We start from the raw sequence: 21,412 nt of genomic DNA on the forward strand, positions 1-21,412 counted from the left end.
AGTATCTTTTTAAAGAAATTAAATATAAGAAGGCAATATCAGAATGCATCACATACAGTAAGTGAAAATGTTGTTTTCTGAAACTTTTGTTTCATGACAGATACTGTTAAAAAGAACATTTCTAGATTGACGTTCGGCATCCTGACGAATTTGTTTACTTGCTGGCAAGAGAACCAACAAGGTGTGATAAAAGAGTGTATCCATTCAGAAAGGGTATGGAAGGATGACATTTTTGGGAAACAGATTGTTTACCCAAATAGTTAGTTTTAAAAAATGAGGAACAAAGTATAAAGTTCATTTCACAAGCTTGTAGAAATATCACATCCCTATCAGTCTGGGGCAGGATGATCTTGGGAGTTAATGTTAAGACTGCATCTGTGGCTGATCATTAGGTCTCATGAATCAACAGTCATGTCTGACAATTAGCATGGGCGCATGAACTGGTGTCAGACAGAGATTAGAAGCGGAGCGCCAACTAACAAATTCTGATTTAAACAGGTTACTTGAGTGATTTGCGTAAGCCACAAAGACACGGAACACACGTTTTTTTTTTTTAATTAATTAATTTATTTTTGCCTGCACTGGATCTTCATTGCTGCGTGTGGGCTTTCTCTAGTTGTGGCGAACGGGGGCTACTCTTCGTTTTGGTGCGCGGGCTTCTCATTGGGGTGGCTTCTCTTGTTGCGGAGCACAGGATCTAAGTGTGTGGGCTTCAGTAGTCGTGGCACATGGCCTCACGGGCTCTAGCGCGTAGGCTCAGTAGTTGTGGTGAGCGGGCTTAGTTGCTCTGCGGCATGTGGGATCTTCTTGAACCAGGGCTCGAACCTGTGTCCCCTGCAATGGCAGGCGGATTCTTAACCCCTGCACCACCAGGGAAGCCCCCAGAACACACAGTTTTCCTGTCTTGGTTCAGGGACATTTTTCCCCCTTTGACAGTGAGTATGTATGTATTGGGTCATGATAAAAGATTCAGTTGCTGCCATAAATCTCAGCTACCAAATCAGGAAACGCTGACTTGGGAGGGCTAGATCTTCTCAGACCTAAGAGTCTATTTTTTCAGAAGATAACACTGAAATTCGTAAGATGCTTTAAATATTCATGTATGTGAGCATTCCTCTATTTATTATCTTAGACCTTTAGTGTAGAGTTTAATGTTGGAAAAACTGGGTGAAGCTCATGAAACCCATAAGATAATAGCAATGTAGAGCTTACTGTGTTCCAGGTATTTTACTTCATTAACTTCACAGCAACTCTATGAGGTAGGTACAGTCGTCCCTCAGTATTCACAGGGGATTGATTCAGAACCCCCTCAGATACCAAAATCCGTAGATGTCCAAGTCCTTTGTATAAAATGGCATAGTATTTGCATATAAACTATGCACATCCTCCTGTATACTTTAAATCATCTCTTCATTACTTATAAAACCTAATACAATATAAATGTTATGTAGATAGTTACCAGCACATGGCAAATTCAAATTTTCATTTTTGGAACTTTCTGGATTTTTAAAAATATTTTTGATTCACGGGATGTTGAATCCATGGATGCCGAACCCATGGATCCAAACGGCTGAGTATTATCATTAGCCCCATTTTACAAAAGAGGAAACTGAGACCCAGGATGGAGGAATGCTAGTTGACAATGAATCAGGATTGGAGCAACTCAACACATTGTTGAGTTGGAGGGAAGCAAACGACTGCACAGGCTGTTGTGTTGAAGGCAGCTGGACAGCCCAAGCATGTTCTTCAGAGGCCACAGAAGATGTAGGCAGACAAGCATGATCAAGTGCAAGAAGTCTGATCAAGCAAAGCACTGAAAAGCAAGACTCCATCTGGCAAGTAAAAACAGAAACTTGGATAGAGCTGAAATAGTTCTTGGAGATAAGTTTATTCAGAAGTTCAGCCAGTCTGGGAACAAGAAATATGGAGCCAGTGCTCTTTTCTGGAGGGCTTTAAATCCCTAAGAAGAGCAAGACTCTATTTCAGGGTCCCAAAGAAACAGGCTGTGCATTCAAGACAAGCTCAGGCCTAGCAGGATAGTGAAAGATGAGCTAGGGTTCCTGGGAAAATTATCAAGTCTTAACAAAAGCAAAAGCCCAATGTTATCAACTTGGATGTCAGGAGTGCTATAACTTAGAGATCGTACAGATGCCCAGGACCTCCCTCTGAGGTCCTCTGGATTCTGGGACTTGTTGGCTAAGTGATTAACTAGAGCCTGGTCCTGCAGATTGGGCCCAAAATTACATCCAGCTTCTGGAAGCTGGGAAAGACAAAAGCTGCATAAATGAGGCAGGCATCTGATAGTCCCTGGCCCTTGCAGAGTGTGGTCAGGAAACAGCCCGGCTGGCATCCCCTGGAAGCTCATTAGAAATGCAGAATCTCAGGTCTCACTTCAGACCCACTGAATCAGAATATTCATTTTACTTGCACATTTTAGAATGTGCAAGTAATGTATGCACATTTAAGGTTGAGAAGACTGGTCTAGGCTGGTGCTACCAGTGACCTTACAGCTCTCATGACCCTCCAAGAAGTTACTCCATTGCCAGTTTATATAGTGGGCTCTATTGGTAACCTCTGACTTTTGGTATCACCCAGGTCAAGTGTCAGAACTGAAAGGAAACTAGGAGAACACCTAATCGACATTCTCATTTTACAGATGAGGAAGAAAAGTTCCACAGGGGTAAAATGACTTGACCAACACCACAACTCATTAGTGACAAAAATAAGAATGGGAACCTAAGTCTTTTCATTCTTAATATTGATTTCTTTACAAACCACATACAGCTCAACTGCTTACTAACTAATGAATAAAGTATTGAGTGCATACTTTGTGCCAAGCATTTTGTTAGGTGATTAATATATCAAGATGAGGAAATTACAAATCAGCTCCATCTAGTGGAAGAGGGATTCGTCTTTCACTGTTCCTGGGCTGTGAGGACAAGATGATTTTTTCTTTTTCTTTCTTTCTTTCTTTTTTTTTTTAATTGAAGTAAAATTGTTTTACAATATTGTATTAGTTTCAGGTGTACAACATAATGATTCCACATTTGTACACATTACAAAATAATCACCATGAAAAGTCTAGTTATCATCTGTCACCAGATGATATCCCTGTGACTCATTTATTTTGAAACTGCAAGTTTGTACCTCTTAATCTCCCCCATCTATTTCACTCATCCCCCAACCCCTCTCCCCTCTGGCAACCACAAGTTTATTCTCTGTACCTATGAGTCTGTTTCTGTTTTGTTATATTTGATCACTTGTTTTGTTTTTTAGAGTCCACATGTAAGTGAAATCACGTGGTATGTGTCTTTCTCCACCTGACTTATTTCAGTTAGCATACTACCCTCTAGGTCCATCCAAGTTGTCCCAAATGGCAAGATCTTGTTATTTTTTATGGCTGAGAAATATTTGATTGATTGATTGATATATTGATAACTATATATGTGTATATATATATATTATATATATATATTGTTTTGAATTAGTGTTTTTTCCAGAAGTGGAATTGCTGGATCATATGGTAGTTCTATCTTTAATTTTTTGAGGGACCTTCATACTGCTTTCCATAGTGGCTGTACCAATTTACATTTCTACCAACAGTGCATGAGACTTCCCTTTTCTCCACATCCTCATCAACACTTGTTATTTGTTCTTTTTTATAATAGCCACTCTGTCAGGTGTGAGGTGAGCATTGTGGTTTTGATTTTCATTTCCCTAATAATGTTTGATGTTAAGCATTTTTTCATGTGCCTGTTGGCCATCTGTATGTCTTCTTTGGAAAAATGTCTACTCAGATTCTCTGTCCATTTTTTAACCAGGTTGTTTGTTTGTTGCTTATTTTGAGCTTGAGTTGCATGTGTTCTTTGTATATTTTGGATACTAATGCCTTATCAGGTATATCACTTGCAGATATCTTCTCCCACTCAGTAGGCTGTCTTTTCCTTTTGTTGATAGTTTCCTTCATTGTTCAGAGGATTTTTAGTTTGATGTAGTCCCATGTGTTTATTTTTGCTTTTGTTTCCCTTGCCTGAGGAGATGGATCCAAAAAAAATATTGCTAAGACCAATGTCAAAGGTCATATTGCCTATGTTTTCTTCTAGGGGTTTTGTGGTCTCAGATCTTACATTTAAGTCTTTAATCCATTTGAGTTTATTTTTGTATGTGGTGTGAGAGAGTAGTCTAGTTTGATTCTTTTGCATGTAGCTGTCCAATTTTCTCAACACCATTTATTAAAGAGGTTTTTTTCCCCCATTGTATATTCTTGCCTCCTTTGTTGTAGATTAATTGGCCATATAAGTGTGGGTTTATTTCTGGGTTTATTTCTCTTCTGTTTTATTGGTCTTTGTGTCTGTTTTGGGGGCAGTGCCATACTGTTTTGATTGCTATAGCTTTGTAGTAGAATTTGAAATCAGGGAGCATGGTATCTCCAGCTTTGTTCTTCTTTCTCAAAATTATTTTGGCTCTTTGAAGTCTTTTGTGGTTCCACACAAATTTTAGAATTATTTGTTCTAGTTCTGTGAAAAATGCCATTGGTATTTTGATAGGAACTGCATTGAATCTGTAGATTGTCTTGGGTAATATGGTCATTTTAACAATATTAATTCTTCCAGTCCATGAATTCAGTATATCATTCCATTTGTTTCTGTTGTTTTCAATTTCTTTCATCAGTGTCTTATAGTTTTCTGAGTACAGGTCTTTTACCTCCTTGGTTAGATTTATTCCTAGGTATTTTATTCTTTTTGATGCAATTGTAAAGAGGATTGTTTTCTTATTTTCTCTTTCTGATAGTTCATTGTTAGTGTATAGAAATGCAATATATTTCTGTATATTAATTTTGTATCCTGCAACTTCACTGACTTCATTTATGAGTTCTAATAGTTTTTTGTGGTGTCTTTAGGATTTCCATATATAGGATCATGTCATCTGCAAACAGTGACAGTTTTACTCCTTCCTCTGTAATTTGGATACCTTTGATCTTCTTTTCTTTTCTGATTGCTGTGCCTAGGACTTCAAATACTGTGTTGAATAAAAGTGGTCATAGTGAGCATCCTTATCTTGTTCCTGATCTTAGAGGAAAAGCTTTTCACCATTGAGCATGATGTTAGCTGTAAGTTTGTCATATATGACCTTTATTATGTTGAGGTATGTTCTCTCTGTACCCATTCTGTTGAGAGTTTTTATCATAAATGGACATTGAATTTGTCAAAAGCCTTTTCTGCATCTATTGAGATAATCATATAATTTTTATTCTTCAGTTTGTTAATGTGGTGCATCACATTGATTTGCAAATACTGAATCATTCTTGCATCCCTGAGATAAATCCTACTTGATAATGATGAACATACAAGGCAGTTTTAAATATAGTATTCCTCAGTGTTCGTCAAAACCATATCACTTCTTTTCCATTGAAAAAAAAGAGTATTTTCAGAAGTGAATAAATGAACACTGGAAATTTTATCATAGGCGTATTGCCTCCTGAAGAATCCAGTCCTGAATATGCAAGGTTATATAACTTATCCTTGAGGAGTAAAGACAAGTTGGGAATAGAACTAAGCACTATTATCAACTAAGAACTAAGTGGATTAGACCAGGACAGGCTGGGGGATTAGATGGAAAGCTGGCTTGGGATTAGCAGCAGGTCCAAGAGAATATAGAAAATGAGGTATCCAGGAAGGGTAAGGAGCCAGTAGTGATCATGGGGCTAAAAATGACAACAGTAATGCTCTAAATACCGCTTAAAGCACTTTACGTTGACTCACTCAATCCTCACCCTGATCCATGGGATGGGGATTACCATATCTTAATTTTACAAATGAGAAAGCAGAAGCATAATGTTTTAATAATTTGCCCAAGATCACACAGCCAGTAAGTGGTGGAGGCGAACCCAGGCACCCCGGCTCCAGAGCTCTGGCTCACAACAACTATGCGAGTGAGTTTAGTGTTTTGTTGTTTAAATATTGCCCTACTTTATTCAAGTTAATTCTGATTTCAGACTAAAGGAGAGACTAAGATACCCAGGAGCAGCTTCCTGGGTCCTCTCTCAGTTGCACAGGACACACGTCATCTGTGGGTCATGAACGGCCGAAATACGGTGAGATATCTTGGTTTCAAGAAAGCTGCTGTCTTACCTGGGAGAGGAGTCTTTTGTACCTCTCCCATCATGTAGTCAAAACCAGGCGTGAGCCAGACTCAGTGAGAGAAGTGAAGGTAACAATAGAATTCAGATGTAAATCATCAACATGTGCATTTTCTACAAAAAATGCTGATTAGCTGGCTGCCTCTTTGTGTGTTTCAGACCCTAAAACAGGGCTACAATCGCTATTTAGTACATTCTATTCAGGTTTCGCCAAGGAATAAATCCATGACTTCAGTCCCCTGAGATGATTAACAAGGTTGCAACAGACTAAAATTAACCCTGAACTTTCATAGGAGTTTAAGGCCTTCTATGTCTGACAAAAATTAAGCATCATTTTAATGCTTAATTCATTGTTGCCTAGGCATAGAATTCTAGGTTGAAAATTATTTTCCCTCAAAATGTGGGTGGCACTGCTCCATTATCTCTGGCAATCCTGCATTGCTGTTGAGAGTTCTGTTCCCATTCTGATTCCTAGTTCTTTGTGACTTTTTTCCTCTGGAAACTCTGGGGATCTTCCCTCTGTCCCCTGTGTTCTAAAATTCCATGATGTGCCTTGGCGTGGGTATTGTGCTGGATTCTTAGGGTGCCCCTTTCAATATGTGAAGTATATTCTTCAGTTCGTGGAGATGTTTTTCTTTGATAATTTCCTCCCTCTGATGATCTCTGCACTTTCTGGAATTTCTGTTATTCAGATATTGAGCCTATTAGATTGAATGTTTACTTTTCTCATCTTTTCTCCCCTATTTATGTTTTTAAATTTAGGTTTATTTGGAGGGAGATATATTTAACTTTATATTTCAAATCTTTTATTGATTATTTAGTTGTTATGATCATATTTTTTAATTTTTAAGAGCTCTTATTCTCTTTCATTTTAATAGCACTGTGTTCTTATTTCATAGATGCAATATTGGCCTTTCTCTCTCTGAGGGTATTAATTATGGTTTCAGTGACGTTTTCTTCTGCTCTCTGTCTTGTATCTGATTCTCCAAATTCCTTTTCTTACATTAGTTTTGGTCTCTACCTTTCATTTCATGTCTAGTGACCCTTGGCTGTCCATTCATGTTTGAGGCACTGAGAAGCATACTGAGTCAGGCTTATGGACTTTTAGCCTCATTGCAGGGTGACTGTGGGAGCAAGCAGCTTCATTGGTGCATCCTGAAATGTCAGCATCTGTAGGTCTTTTCTCTTCATCCCGTAAATTTCCCCAAAGAGGACTCTTAGACTCCTGCTTGGTTTTCTCTGTTCTGGGCAGGGGCTGGAGTGGGGTAGAGGGATGTCTCTTGTTCAGAATACAGACTTTCACTTCATTCCAACGTTTTCAGTTCAGCACCTCACCTCTGGAATCTAATGTCCCTCCTGAGCATACATCTTTGATTTAACCTCAGCAGAGAGAAAAACGGAAGAAATTTGGCTAGCAGAGGAGAGACAGGGAAGGAGGGAGGGAGTCTCCTGGTTGGATGGACTCGGAGAAGGGATGGGAGGGAGGTTGTCCCCAAGGCTTTTGAGGTTCTTGGTCGTGCTTGTTGTTGGCAGCCCCTCTGAAGGCAGGTGGGACACAGCCTTTCCTCTCTGCTGACTAAGCAGAGGTGCTTTCAGAATGTTGCTAACATCTCTCATCTGCTTCATTTTCTCTCTTGCTTCTGACTTTGTGGATTTATGCCTTTAAGAAAAAAAATCCCTTCATTCTTTTTTCTTTTGGCCGCACTTCAGGTGGCTTGCAGGATCTTAGTTCCCCCACCAGGGATCAAACCCATGCCCCCTGCAGTGGAAGCACAGAGTCCTAACCACTGGACTGCCAGGAATTCCCAAAATCCCTTTACTCTTATTTTAGTTTGATTTGTGAGGAAGCGGAGATAAATGCATACATTTAATTAGTTAATTTTGACTGTCAGCTCTGGACCTCAGCTTTCTTGGAAGGACTTAGAACAGACCACCTCTAAGGTCCTCTGAATCTCAAATTCTGTGAATTCATGATTGTAAATAGGTGCTGTAGAGTGTGGGACTGACTCTAAGAATTTTCAGAGTTCAAACATCAGGGAAATTACTAAAGCATGAGTCATTAGGAGGAGTTTCATCTTAGAGATGGGGGCTGGTAAGTTGTGTGTGGATGGAATACACGGAGAGAACAGGAAGGGAACAGCATAAGTGAATGCACAAAAGTACCTATGACCACCGATGGGAAAGGGGCATATGGATAAGGAGCAAGAAACAAAGTTGGGTATTCACCAGGTACAATAGACATTAGAACTTGTTGCAGAGGGCCTTCAGAGGCTGAAATTTAAACTTAACTGCAGTAAGAAGTGTCAGTCATCAAAAATAATATAACCTTGGTACCAACTAGCATTTATTTTCATCTCATAACCTTTGCACTATTCTTGTTCATATCATTTCTCTTTAAAGTGAATTGGAAACAAACAAAAAAAAAACCCCTCATTTTTCTCTTCCAAAGAAAAACCTTTTAAAGTATAATGACACTATTTTGAGAACCGATGCTGCAGTTTTTGAGGCAAAGTGTAAGTTTGATGTAACATTTTATATGTCTTTTAATTTTCTTATAGGTGTTATTGTTGTATGCCTATAATATGAAGCCCCTGAATATTTCAGATGTTACATCTACTGCTTACAACAATGTATACGTTGGCTCTTTCTGGGTTCCACTAAACAGGCAAGTAAAGATGGATTATCCACAGCTCTAACCCTCTTTGCTGATACTTTCATAATTTTGACTCTTTCAGTAATATACAAGGTAAATCACAGGAGAACTTTTAGAAGACATTTTTGGAAGAGTCTTCCTTTTACTTAGCAGAGTATGATATTGCAGTGGTTAAGAGCATGAACTCTGAATTCAGCCTGCTTTGGTTCAAATGCTGGTTGTGCCCCTTTGTATCTTCCTATCTCAGAAAACTTGACCAGGTTACTTAACCTCTGTGTGCCTCAGTCTCTTCATCAGTAAAATGGGAATAATAATAATAGGACCTAGAGTTGTTGGAGGAATAGTTTCTGGTACTTCATAAAGATTACAGACAGTACAAAGATGTTGTCTGTACTATATTTTGCCTGTAATTTGGAGTGTGTTTTAAAAAGAACTTAATGTGTCTCTGTATTAAGTTGCAAAATTAAGCCCAAACTCCACCACCATCCTGGTCTCACCCTTTCCTCTTTGACCAATCCTATTTTATATTGTTCCCCAAGTCAAAAGCCTCTGCGTCAGCCACTCTGTTTTCCTCACTCTCCTTCAAACCGGGGACGGAGACTCTAATTTTTGCTCATGCCTGGTTTCTCTCTTTTCTGATTTCACCTTACCAAATTCCTTGTTTGTTTTTCATTTTTTTTCTTTGCTTAGTTTTGATTCCATTGTTCATTGCCCTTGCGACCTCAGCCTGCATTTTCTCATTTCTGAGATGGAAATAATATTTTGCCTACCTTTTGGGGTTACTGTCAGGATCAAGCCAGACAGTGTATGCATATACTTTGTATGCATGTATAATGTATACTTTGAAAGGCTCAAAGCACTGGGCAAATGTCAAGTCTCATCATGGCCTCCTGTGTCTGTCAGTGTCAGCTCTTTGCCCTGCTCACCACCTACTGAGTGCAGGGACTTGGCACTTCTCTATCCTTACCTGGAGAGTCTGGTTCCTGGTCCTTGATTTCCATTTTGAAGAACTCTTTCTCTTTGGCCTCTCCATGAAAGAGAATAAAACAAGAGATGTTTCAAGAGCTGGCATACTTTCAATTATTCAGTGAAAAACTTTCTTTTTCTTTTCCTTTTTTAAATTTTTTTCAGTGACATGGTGGAAAATCTTAGACACAGGACTCTACCAGCACAGCTAAGCCACAAAATTAGGAAATTATGTTCTTTCCTTGTACATCCAGAAACATGGCAGAATTTTTTTTTCAGAACCACACGATGAAAATGATTATAATTTCTGCAGAGCAGAATGTAATCAAACTGACAGGATTCTTGTTTTACTCCAAAAAGTTCTTGATTTTGGTGTGTTTATGATCAGTGGTAGGGTGACTAAATTTAGGGACATGCCCCTGTCACTGAGGCTATTATAGAGGAAGTTGCCTGACAAGCGTTCATCTGATTCATCCCTTGGTGACACTATTTCTCCCACCTAGGGTGGAGTTCCTTGTGTTCTTATGAGGGTCAAGATCAGTCTATGGGGAATTGCTCTTGTTGATCATCCTATAGAAGGCAAAGTAAGAGCATGCTGCGGGATATTGGGGAAATCGATGTTCCTGCATTTGCTCCTGATGTCATTTTGCTTTTTTGCATCATCTACTTCTTTTTCATAAAAATTTCCCTCTGTTCCTGCATGGAGACCCGCACACCCACGCACAAATACGTGCACACCTGCGCCCTATGCGCCTGTATCCTAGAGTCACTGGGAGCCCTGCAGGTGGCTCTTTGCCTCCTTCAGCTGTTTCAATGCTTTTCCAGCTTCTGACTGTATTCACTAGTTAACCTCTGTCTCCAGCACCTCCATAGTTCACTGGACCGTGGCTCCAGAAGCTTTCTGTCCTGCGCACAATTGCCAGTGCGTCCTCTGCCCTCTTCCTCGGGTTTAGCTTTTCCTTTTTTCTTGATTCTTCTCCCTACCCCCACTCCCCACACAGCACATGTCACTGTGTGGGCTCGTTGACCCGTCTCTTAGAGCTATTGCTGACTTGTCCTAATTCTTAGCTTCAGGCCAGCCAGCCAATCAGAGGGTGGCACTGAGTTTAAGTAGGAGTAGATCTTTTGTCATTGCCTGGTGTTTCTTTGCCCATGTAGATATTTATTTTCTTTATTTTCATCTTAAGCAAATATTTTGGATGTCTACATTTTTTTGCTTTGTGTCTTTGCCAGTTTGTAATTATAAATCTGTCTGAGCATATAACTAGATCATAAACATTATGCAGGTGAGAATTGTGTCTCTGTTCTCATGTCTCTTGAATGAAGGAATGGTTGAATGATGTTTGGGGATGCCAGAAATCTAAGTGTTAAATAACTAAGGACTTACTTTACATGTTTTATTAATTCTGGGAATAAATGAATGCCTTAGTTAACTTTTTAAGTAAAATGCATACATGTTTGTTATTTTTAGAGTTATTTCAGTTCACGAGAAATTATCTAATCTTACGCAAATCGCTGAAATATCATTGCCTACAACTCCTAAAGTTACTTCAAATGAAAATGTATCTCAAGTAGAAGAAACAGAAGAGGAATCAATTGGTAAAGAAATGGAAGTAGGTTATTAAATAATGGAAAATTTTATTGCCATTGCAGGATGGATATCATTATACATAATTAAATTATTTTTTACTTTATCAGAGCATAACTATGTAACTAAACTTGAATGGTGTGGTTCTTCTGGCCTGTACTTTCTCTACTTAGAGTACCAGATATAACCCAACTTTTGAACACATAAGTAATGTTTTCTTCAAAGCTCTTCTAAGCATACCAATTATAAGAAACTGATGGTAAATGAAAACAAAGCCAATCTAGAGAAATCATTCAGATGTAACCATGAATCCTAAGAAACAATGCTCTGTAAGTTTATAATGTTACTTTTAATTTTTTATTCTAAGTCTAGTATTTGAGCATTTTTATTACCCAAGTAATATGGGAAGAAAAATTAGAAAATATAGATAAGCATATATCTTTCAGACTTTTTCTACGCATCTGTATTTTTCTAACTAGAAAAAAAGGCATTATCCTTATAGTGTGTTATTAATCTGATTACAGAGTTGAGTGATGACTGATATTCATATTTTGGAGGAGTTCCTTCTGAGTTCTCAACCCATTGAGGAATAGGACACAGGAAACTGATATATGGAGATCTCAAACACTGGCATCATTACCGACAAAGCTGATTAGCAAACATGGCTCTGGATCTATGGCCAAACAATCTTATTAATATTTCACCCCTGAATTAGCCAGACTCGCCCACCTAGTCACACAATAATCTAGCACACTTGTGTAACTGTAGGATTTCCCCCACTCCCCTTCTGACTGCCAGGCTGACTGCATGGAGGAGCAGAGAATAATAGTCCTACAGGCAGGGTGCCTTCAAAAATGTAAGCAAAGATTGACCCAATGGGGCTGAGCCTAGTTTGCTTTTCCCAAACTCCCCAATCAGATAAGTGACTCCGCTCTCCTGGCTGTGTCCAAAAGAAGCTGGAAGAGTCCCTCCTTCTTCGGGAGTGGAGTGGAAGTTCCTTACCTGCTATGGAAATGAGACGAGCAAGGAATACCTGTTCTCCCCTAATCACTTGCTCTTTGAATTTCCATTTGCACATTCATCTGGTTGCTTGAGATATATGTTCTGTAGGTACCATGGCTATTTTTTTTTAATCAAATAGATGTACAAGGTTTAAAATGAAAAGGGACAGTCCCCTGTTTGACCTGTCCACACCCCACAGTCCTGCGAGCAGACCATTCTCAACTCTTTCAGCTGTTCCTTTTGTTATTTACTTCCAAGTCTATAAATAATATGCAGGATCAGTCATGAAAAGCAAGATAACCAACACCCTTCAAATCCAAGTGGGTCCACTGGGCTCCATGTCTCCTCACACCAGCCTCCAGGCTGGTGGCACATCCATCCTCTGGAACATCCCCAGTCACTGGGCAGGAGGGAAGAAAAGGGGCAAATCACACCCTGGCTCTTTGAGTTCCCATCGTATCACTTCCACTAGCATTTCACTGGCCAAGTAAGTCGCGAGCCGTGCCAACAATTCTGCTACCAACTTGGAAAGAGGAAAGAAAAATTGTTGAATAGTGCTAATGACAGCCAAAAATAATTATTTTTTTCTTGATAAATCAGTTTTATATAATATCTATTGATTTTACTATACAAGGACTTTACTATACAAGGATTCCCTATACTTCTCCACTTCTCCTTTCCCCATCCTTTCTAAATATTGTTATATCACAGAATTTAATTAAATCAGCATTCAGTGTTTACGTCATTATAACCCCGTAAACAATGTTCACAGCCAAGTCACAGTGTACTGTGGTTATTTTCCTTTCCTGTATAAGGTTTGATTTTTCTTCACTTGTCTTTTTTCTTAACTTTTTTCTGATCATTACATCAGATCTGTCATATATTCATCCATAGATTTGTACTCAAGTGTTTATACTTATGTCTCAACTCTTCTTTTCCTTCCTGGAGGCCCCTCTCCTGCTCTGGTTAAGGACTGGGTGCCCCCAATGCCTGCAGCACAGCTCTGATTCTGGGACCTCCCTCTGTTGCTTTTCTGGTTGAATTCCCAGCCACTTGGGTCCCATCTCTGTTTTTCTTCTCTGAAAGCTTTTAGGATCTTTATTTTCATTCTGCTGTATCTTTTTAAAAAAATAACTTTCTGCTAGTTTAATATTCAATTGGTGACCAATAACAAAATATTTTTAATTCTTAAAGAGTATTATTGGTATGGCTCTTTTTGTTTTCTTGTTTACCTTATCTTTACATCGATTATGTGAAAGTGCAAAAGTTGGCAACTCTCCTGATCTGTAGAATATACTTGTTGGTGTTTTTCAGTCTGAATTTACCAGTGGAGTGAATGAGTGCATTTTTCAATATTATGAAAGCAACAAGTCCAGCTGTAAGAGGATTATCAGGCAAGAACAGTTAGTCTTTGCAAAAAGCAACTTTCCAGAATTTATGTCACCTGTGCTCTGTGCCTACATTTATCATAGAACTGATATCTTAGAATTTTAGTTGCACATCCTTTATAGTGTCCTCGAATGTTACAACACAAATTACCAGATGTTTAATGATAGTAATGATATTCTCAGTACTCAGAATAAGTCTCCCAGTAGATCAGATATCTCAAACTCATGAGATTCATATATGTAATTCTTCTCCTAAAGTGCATTGTTGCCCTTTCATATCTGTTTTCAAGAACTCAGCTCATTTCGTTTTCAAACTTCTTTAGTAGATCACTTACAATCACAGTTTTTTAGTCATAGACCAAACTTATCAATCTGCTGTCTTTGAGCCATAACCTAGACTGTTCTTTGCTGAAATTGTCCTTGAATCCATTATTATATAGTTCATAAAAGGCAAATGATTATTTTTCTCCTGAACCCATTTGTCTTTTCCACTTACATTGTCTGAGACAGGAAAGCGAGTGTCCATAAGAGTAAGGATTCTAGGTTGTGCTCTTCCACTCAGCTTTACTACCGAGGGTCAGTCACTTAATGTTTCCTGGGACTCGTTTTCTCCTCATCTCTAAACAGGATCCTTTCACTCAGTTACTGCTGAGATGAAGAGATTGTCCCTTGGTTGGAATGAGAGCCATCAGAATTTTCCTGGGAGTCAGATATCGGTATCAAGTTCATCACAGTGAGCCCAGTGCCTGAGCCAAGAAGTTGACTATGAATATAAACAAATCAGGAATACATAGGGGCAAGTAGGGGCGTTTGAATGCAAGCAGAGGGAAGAATCCAGACGGCCCACCTTGCCTTAGCCAAGCTTTGTGACTTCCTGTCACGTCCTGACTTGAGTGATATATGTGAGTAGCTCAGTCCCTGAGTAGAACAAACTGCTTTCCTTTCAATCCTGATGTTGTCCTCTGTGTTTTTGAGTTTATTTTATTCTCCAACTTAAAAAGTGTTTCTTCAACTTTAATTAGGGCATTTTGAGATGTGTTCCAGTTGTGGTAGTTCTATATGTGAAAGAATGTCGCAAAATGGAAAAAAACCTGCTCTTTTTAGTTTAGGTGAATTAGCAAACAAATTAATTCACAACATTTGAAAGTTGTGAAACGGAAGGAATATATAAACTTTTCTCTTTTTTTCCCAATATATTAACCAGCACTTAGAAAAAAAAAACCCAGCTAGGTTCTAGGTTATATCAAATAAATTCCAGAGACTAAAATCTGCCAGTTTGTTGTCATGACAACCTTCATTTGGAGCTAATGAGAAGTTAACTAGGACACTTGAAGAGATCAGTTCTGTTTGGGAGTTGGACAGGATTTCATAACCTCTATAATCAAATATATTTATTTCTATCTCAGTATGGATTTTTGGTGGGTTGTTAAATATAAAGGTCCAGAAAATGTGCCTTTGGTTGATATGGGAGGTGGTGAATCTTGTTCTCTTTCTCATTCCCTTCCTTTTTTTTTGTTTTCTCTCCCCCAAATCCCTATGGTCTGGAATAAGCCAAAAGCTTCAGAACACAGGTATTAATTTAAGATGTTTTGAGAGGGCTACAGAACAGGTGTTCCAGTCACTTCTGGCTTGAAAACATGTCCTTCTTCCAAAATGGACAACAGTGGCTCAGAATCACTGGGTTGTTTTAACATGTCATTCACAGCTTTATGGGGTACCTTCAGAGCATATCAGGTGTTTTAAAGCATGTAAAAGATGCAAACCATTCTGATTTTATGACACAAACACCTTTTTTGGAATGATAACATACTGATATGATAAGCCTAAAATATATTTACCAAGTCACCTAAGATGAGTTCAGCAAACACATGTGGGATGCCTGGATTGTACCAGGCAATTATATATAGTCAACATATCCCCAGTATCAAAGTACTATGAAAACACAGAACAAAATACAATTGAACATTAACATCAATTGACACGTTATCTTTGAGAAACCGTTACGTGCAAAAATTTTCCAGGCTTGAGGAGATAAGGACGTACTGAAATCAGTACAATTAGGTCCCTGTCAGGAGGAGCTTAATCACTGTGTGAGTATGGCCACAGGTACCCAGATGTCATTCACAATGAGCTCAGCTGCCTGGTGGCCTTCTCTTAGCAAGCCAAGTCTGGCATTCAAAGAAACATCAATTTAATGTTCAAAACCATTGAAAATAATCTAAACCTTATTCTTATGAGTCTCTCATAAGAATGTCTGAGAGGGAATCCTTTCATCATATACAGCATAACTTCTTTTAAATCTCCTTTTTCCCAACTGCCTTACTCTTAGTGCCTCTCTGACGTTCACAGTGGCAGCTCTGCAGCCTCTGCCTCATTGGTTCAGACTCCTAAACCTCTCCCTCCAACCCAGTCTGCATGGAGTGTTTTGACTCCTCTCCCCTTCCCGCTCTGGTTCAGCTCTTTTTTTTTTCTTTTTTATAACATCTTTATTGGAGTATAATTGCTTTACAATGGTGTGTTAGTTTCTGCTTTATAACAAAGTGAATCTGGTTCAGCTCTTGATTATGAAGTTCAGTTTAGTCTCTCTGACACCTTCCCCTTTTCCTGTTTCCCCCATTATCTGGATTCTACACATATACAAAAGGGCAAGGTTGCTGATATCCTTCTTTCTCAGTGGTGGAGCTGTTGATGCAAACTCTTCTAATTTATCATTAAAAAAATCTCATTCACTTAGGGGTGTGTGTGTGTGTGTGTGTGTGTTAAGAGAGAGAGTTGAGCTAGACTTTGTGCTTGCTTCAGTAGCACAGGTAGCATTTTATAGCCCCTATAGAGTGAAATAAAAACCATGTTTCCTTGCACCCTGTGCTCTGACTATATTGTTTTGGTCATTATCTCTTTCTGTGTCTCTTCCTCTCTCTTGACTTTGAATTCCTTTGCTCAGGGGTCTTATTTATCATTCGATCTCTGATATCTAGCCCAGTAACCAACTTCTAGTTGGAGACCTATGGAGAGCACTTACTCCAGACTGAGGATACAGCAAGAGATGAGAGGTGAAGTCATGGGGCTGGATGTTGTATTCAGGGTGGCAGGAGTGCAGGGTGAATGTAGGGCCCTGGGAAGGCAGGGCTGGGTGTGGGGCGTAGGAAAAGCTGGGGGCAGTGTCCAGAAGAGCATCTCATGATCCACCCTGAAATTTGCTAAGATAACCCTGATGGCATGTGAAGGAGGGATGAGGGAAGCAAGAGTTTGGAGGATGGAAAACAACTTAGGAAGTTTTTTCCCATAAAATGGGTGAACAACGATGAGGACTTTAACTAAGTCAAAATGTTGGCTCTGTTATTTTTGAAGTCACTCAGAAGCCTATCCCTCACCAAATCAACAGATGCTCCTCTTTAAGGGAAAATGGCAAAGATTGAGCAGGGGTCCTTCTGTGCCCTCCCAGGCCCCTTGCCAACTGCAACATCCCTCCAGCCGCCTTCTGCCTGGGATTGTTGAGTTCAGTGCTTTCCTTGTCTTCATTTCTGTGGCAGCAAGGTCACGGGAGGTTTCTCACAGCCTAACATGGATCGAATCAGCCAGTTTCCCAAGTGTGTATGTGGTTTACCTCAAATAATACCAAAGAATCAGAACGTTGTTGAGGCAAAATTTGTGTTTGATAAATGTTGAGACAAGCCATGGAAGGCATTTATCAGGTAACATGGCTGTCTTCATCTGTTATGGAAATGATTAATGATACAGACAGTGTCATTTTGCTTGATAGCTCTTGATGAAATCATGACAGTAACCCATCACAGCTATTATTGAAACCTTTTGTATAGAAAGAAAACATACTTTAACCAGTCCTAAGAACTCAATTAGAAATATAGAAATTTGGATAAATAAGAAGAATACGTAAGAATGCATTCCAGGTTGTGTGTTCCCCTCCGTCTAGTAAAGTGGACCAGGAGCCTGGAAAGTTTGTCATAGGAAGCTGGTGTCCCCCGGTCAGTGCTGGGTGTCCCGCCTGCCTCCATCCTTTCTGGTCCCATGGAAGCTGTCCTACTTCTGGCCATGATCACTTCCTGCCCAAACAATTTGAGTAGCCTCCTGGCTAATTTCTCTTTCTCTTATCTCTTCCTAGTCCAGTTCAGCTTTACGTAGTAGCCAGAATTATCTTTTTAAAGCAGTCAGATCATTATCCCCTCAGTCCACTGCCTCTCAATTTCCTAAGCAACAAAATCCAAATTCCTTACGTTTATGTGTCCTGTTATAAGTACACCTCTCAGCCTTGTTTCTCACCACTCTCACCACCGTGCTTCGTATACACACCTGCAGTAAAGACCGTATCAGGTTCTTTATGTTCCTTGAATATCTGCTGTTTCATTGCTCCATCTGGAATGCCCTCATCCCCATTCTATGCCAGTTGAAGTCTTACTGCTCTTTCATGCCTCAGTTTATATGACCCTTTCTCCAGGAAGTATTCCCTGTTCATTATACTTTTTTTTTTAACATCTTTATTGGAGTATAATTGCTCTACATTGTTCTGTTAGTTTCTGCTGTATAACAAAGTGAATCAGCTATACGTATACATATCTCCCCATACCCCTCCCTCTTTCATCTCCCTCCCCCACTCCCTATCCCACCCCTCTAAGTGGTCACAAAGCACAGAGCTGATCTCCCTGTGCTATGCGGCTGCTTCCCACTAGCTATCTATTTCACATTTGGTAGTGTATATATGTCAATGCTATTCTCTCACTTTGTCCTAGCTTACCCTTCCCCCTCCCCATGTCCTCAAGTCCATTTTCAATGTCTGCGTCTTTATTCCTGTCCTGCTCCTAGGTTCTTCAGAACTTTTTTTTTTCTAAGATTCCATATATATGTGTTAGCATATGGTATTTGTTTTCTCTTTCTGACTTACTTCACTCTGTATGACAGACTCTAGGTCCATCTACCTCACTACAAATAACTCAATTTCCTTTCATTTTATGTCTGAGGAATATTCCATTGTATATATGTGCCACATCTTCTTTATCCATTCATCTGTCAGTGGACATTTATGTTGGTTCTATGTCCTGGCTGTTGTAAATAGTGCTCCAATGAACATTGTGGTACATGACTCTTTTTGAATTATGGTTTTCTCAGGGTATATGCCCAGTAGTGGGATGGCTGGGTCATATGGTAGTTATATTTTTAGTTTGTGTGTGTATGTGTGTGTGTGTGTGTTACGCGGGCCTCTCACTGCTGTGGCCTCTCCCGTTGCGGAGCTCTGGATGCGCAGGCTCAGCGGCCATAGCTCACGGGCCCACCCGCTCCGCGGCATGTGGGATCCTCCCGGATCGGGGCACGAACCCACGTCCCCTGCATCGGCAGGCGGACTCTCAACCACTGCGCCACCAGGGAAGCCCTATTTTTAGTTTTTTTAAGGAACTTCCATACTGTTCTCCATAGTGGCTGTATCAATTTACATTCCCACCAACAGTGCAAGACGGTTCCCTTTTCTCCACCCGTTCTCCAGCATTTATTGTTTGTAGATTTTTTGATGATGGCCATTCTGACTGGTGTGAGGTAATACCTCACTGTAGTTTTTATTTGCATTTCTCTAATGATTAGTGATGTTGAGCATCCTTTCATGTGTTTGTTGGCAATCTGTTTATCTTCTTTGGAGAAATGTCTGTTTAGGTCTTCTGCCCATTTTGGGATTGGGTTGTTTGTTTTTTTGATATTGAGCTGCATGAGCTGCTTGTATACTTTGGAGATTAATCCTTTGTCAGTTGCTTCATTTGCAAATATTTTCTCCCATTCTGAGGGTTGTCTTTTCACCTTGTTTATGGTTTCCTTTGCTATGCAAAAGCTTTTAAGTTTCATTAGGTCCCATTTGTTTATTTTTGTTTTCATTTCCATTTCTCTAGGAGGTGGGTCAAAAAGGATCTTGCTGTGACTTATGTCAAAGGGTGTTCTTCCTGTGTTTTCCTCTAAGAGTTTTATAGTGTCTGACAGTCTTATAATCATGACTCCTTTAGTTGTAAGTAAAGAAAAACTACTTACACTAGCTCAAATGAAATAGGTTTGGTAAGGAGGCAGTATTTGGCAGGGCATGGTAAGGAAGCTCGTGCATAACCAAGGGCTGGGGACAAAACACAGTGGGCCCCACAGAAAGTGAAACTTGGAGAGTCAGGAGCCAAGATTGCACTCAGTCCCACAGGCGGTGTCAGTTCTCATTTATCTCTGTTTCTTGCTCACTCATTTTACATCTAGCCCAATAGGTGCCTTCTCCAACTCCGTATGGGGACCTCTCAGCTCATCTGGCCAGTCCTGATGATAACTCTCTTCTGTTGTCCTTCCTTATATGAAATTACAATGATGGAGAATCTGATTGATTCAACCCTGCCTATAGGTAGATCTCTCTTGGGTCAGATGTCCACACAGAAACACGCTGCATCCAAACAGTAGGGGCTGTGGCAGTGTCCTCAGCAATAGATCATGTATGATATCAACTCTCTCTTCTTCGTCTTCATTTTCTCTTTCCATTTCTTTCTCAATTCCCAACTGTTCATCTCTGCTTAAACCCTTTCTCAGATCTGAACCTCTTTATTCCAGGGCTCTCTTCTCAGAAGAGAAGTGATCTTCCAAAATCTTATTTTGGTGTAAATTACTTTACTTGGTCTTCTCTAACACATGAATTTTAATTGTGAATTTTGCAGGGAAAGAATCCTAAAATAATTTATTATTTATCATTAAATCTTATAGTTTGTGGCTATTTTGTATCTTTTCAAATAACCCTAATTACTTAAAAGATTGTGACCTCTGAATCCCTCTAAGTTTCATCCTGGGAATTAGGGTTGGGGAATGATGTAACAAAAGACAAATGAAATAAATAATTTGTAATTAAAATATCTAGTATTTTACCAATAAGATCAACCTCACTATGTTGTCTTATTATTTCTAGAACATGATTATTGAATGTTGCTCTGAAATAGTATCTTTGTTTTTACCTGATGAAGAGGCAACTCCACTATCTGAGGTATGCATCTCTTTTAAAACTGTATGTGATTCTCTAACAAGTATTGTTGCTATGGAAATGGAGATACAGAAAACATCTATTATGAAAGTATCAAGGGCCTAACCATCCTTAATTAATGTGAAAAATTGCTAAACATGAGTTTATAATAGCATGTTATTTTGGTTAGAAATATTCTTTGTTAAAAAATCAACTAGTACAGAAAGTTGTGGAGAGGATAATGTTAAAATCATCTCAAATCCACCATTCAGGGAATAACCACTATTAACATTTTGGAGAAAATCTCAAATTTTTTTCATGTATAGTTAGACTTTTGAATTTTTACATCAGTGGGATCATACTGCACAAGCATTCTGTAACTTGTTTTTTTTTCATTCAACAATAATTCTATGGAGATATTTTTATGTGAAAAGTCTACCCTGTCTTATTTCATGCCTATATAATAGTTTCTTTTATGTATTTGTCATGTCAAGCTCTATTTATATAACTAGATCCTTATTCATGGATCTTGAGGTTGATGGGTTCTAGAACATACATATTTCACCCATCCTCAGAGTTAATCCTTAGGAATAGGATTTTGGAGTAAAAAGTATATACACATGGTCCCTGACTTACAATGATTCAACTTATGATTTTTTTGACTTTATGATATTATGAAAGCAATACACATTCAGTAGAA

General features: G+C 39.1%; 1 protein-coding gene across 1 annotated transcript in view; it reads left to right on the forward strand.

The window, feature by feature from the left end:
* The window catches only part of CFAP54 (cilia and flagella associated protein 54), a gene marked incomplete at both ends in the record, with an annotated part of 308,135 nt that overhangs the window by 256,053 nt on the left and 30,670 nt on the right, over positions 1-21,412 (forward strand). Inside the window, 3 exons of the mRNA XM_079714797.1 lie at positions 8,698-8,804; positions 11,230-11,371; positions 20,662-20,736. Of these exons, the coding sequence (XP_079570923.1) occupies positions 8,698-8,804; positions 11,230-11,371; positions 20,662-20,736 (324 nt within the window). The remainder of the gene's footprint in view (positions 1-8,697; positions 8,805-11,229; positions 11,372-20,661; positions 20,737-21,412) is intronic.

This window comes from Hyperoodon ampullatus (genome assembly GCF_949752795.1).
Source record: "Hyperoodon ampullatus genome assembly, chromosome: 11".
NCBI lineage: Eukaryota > Metazoa > Chordata > Mammalia > Artiodactyla > Ziphiidae > Hyperoodon > Hyperoodon ampullatus.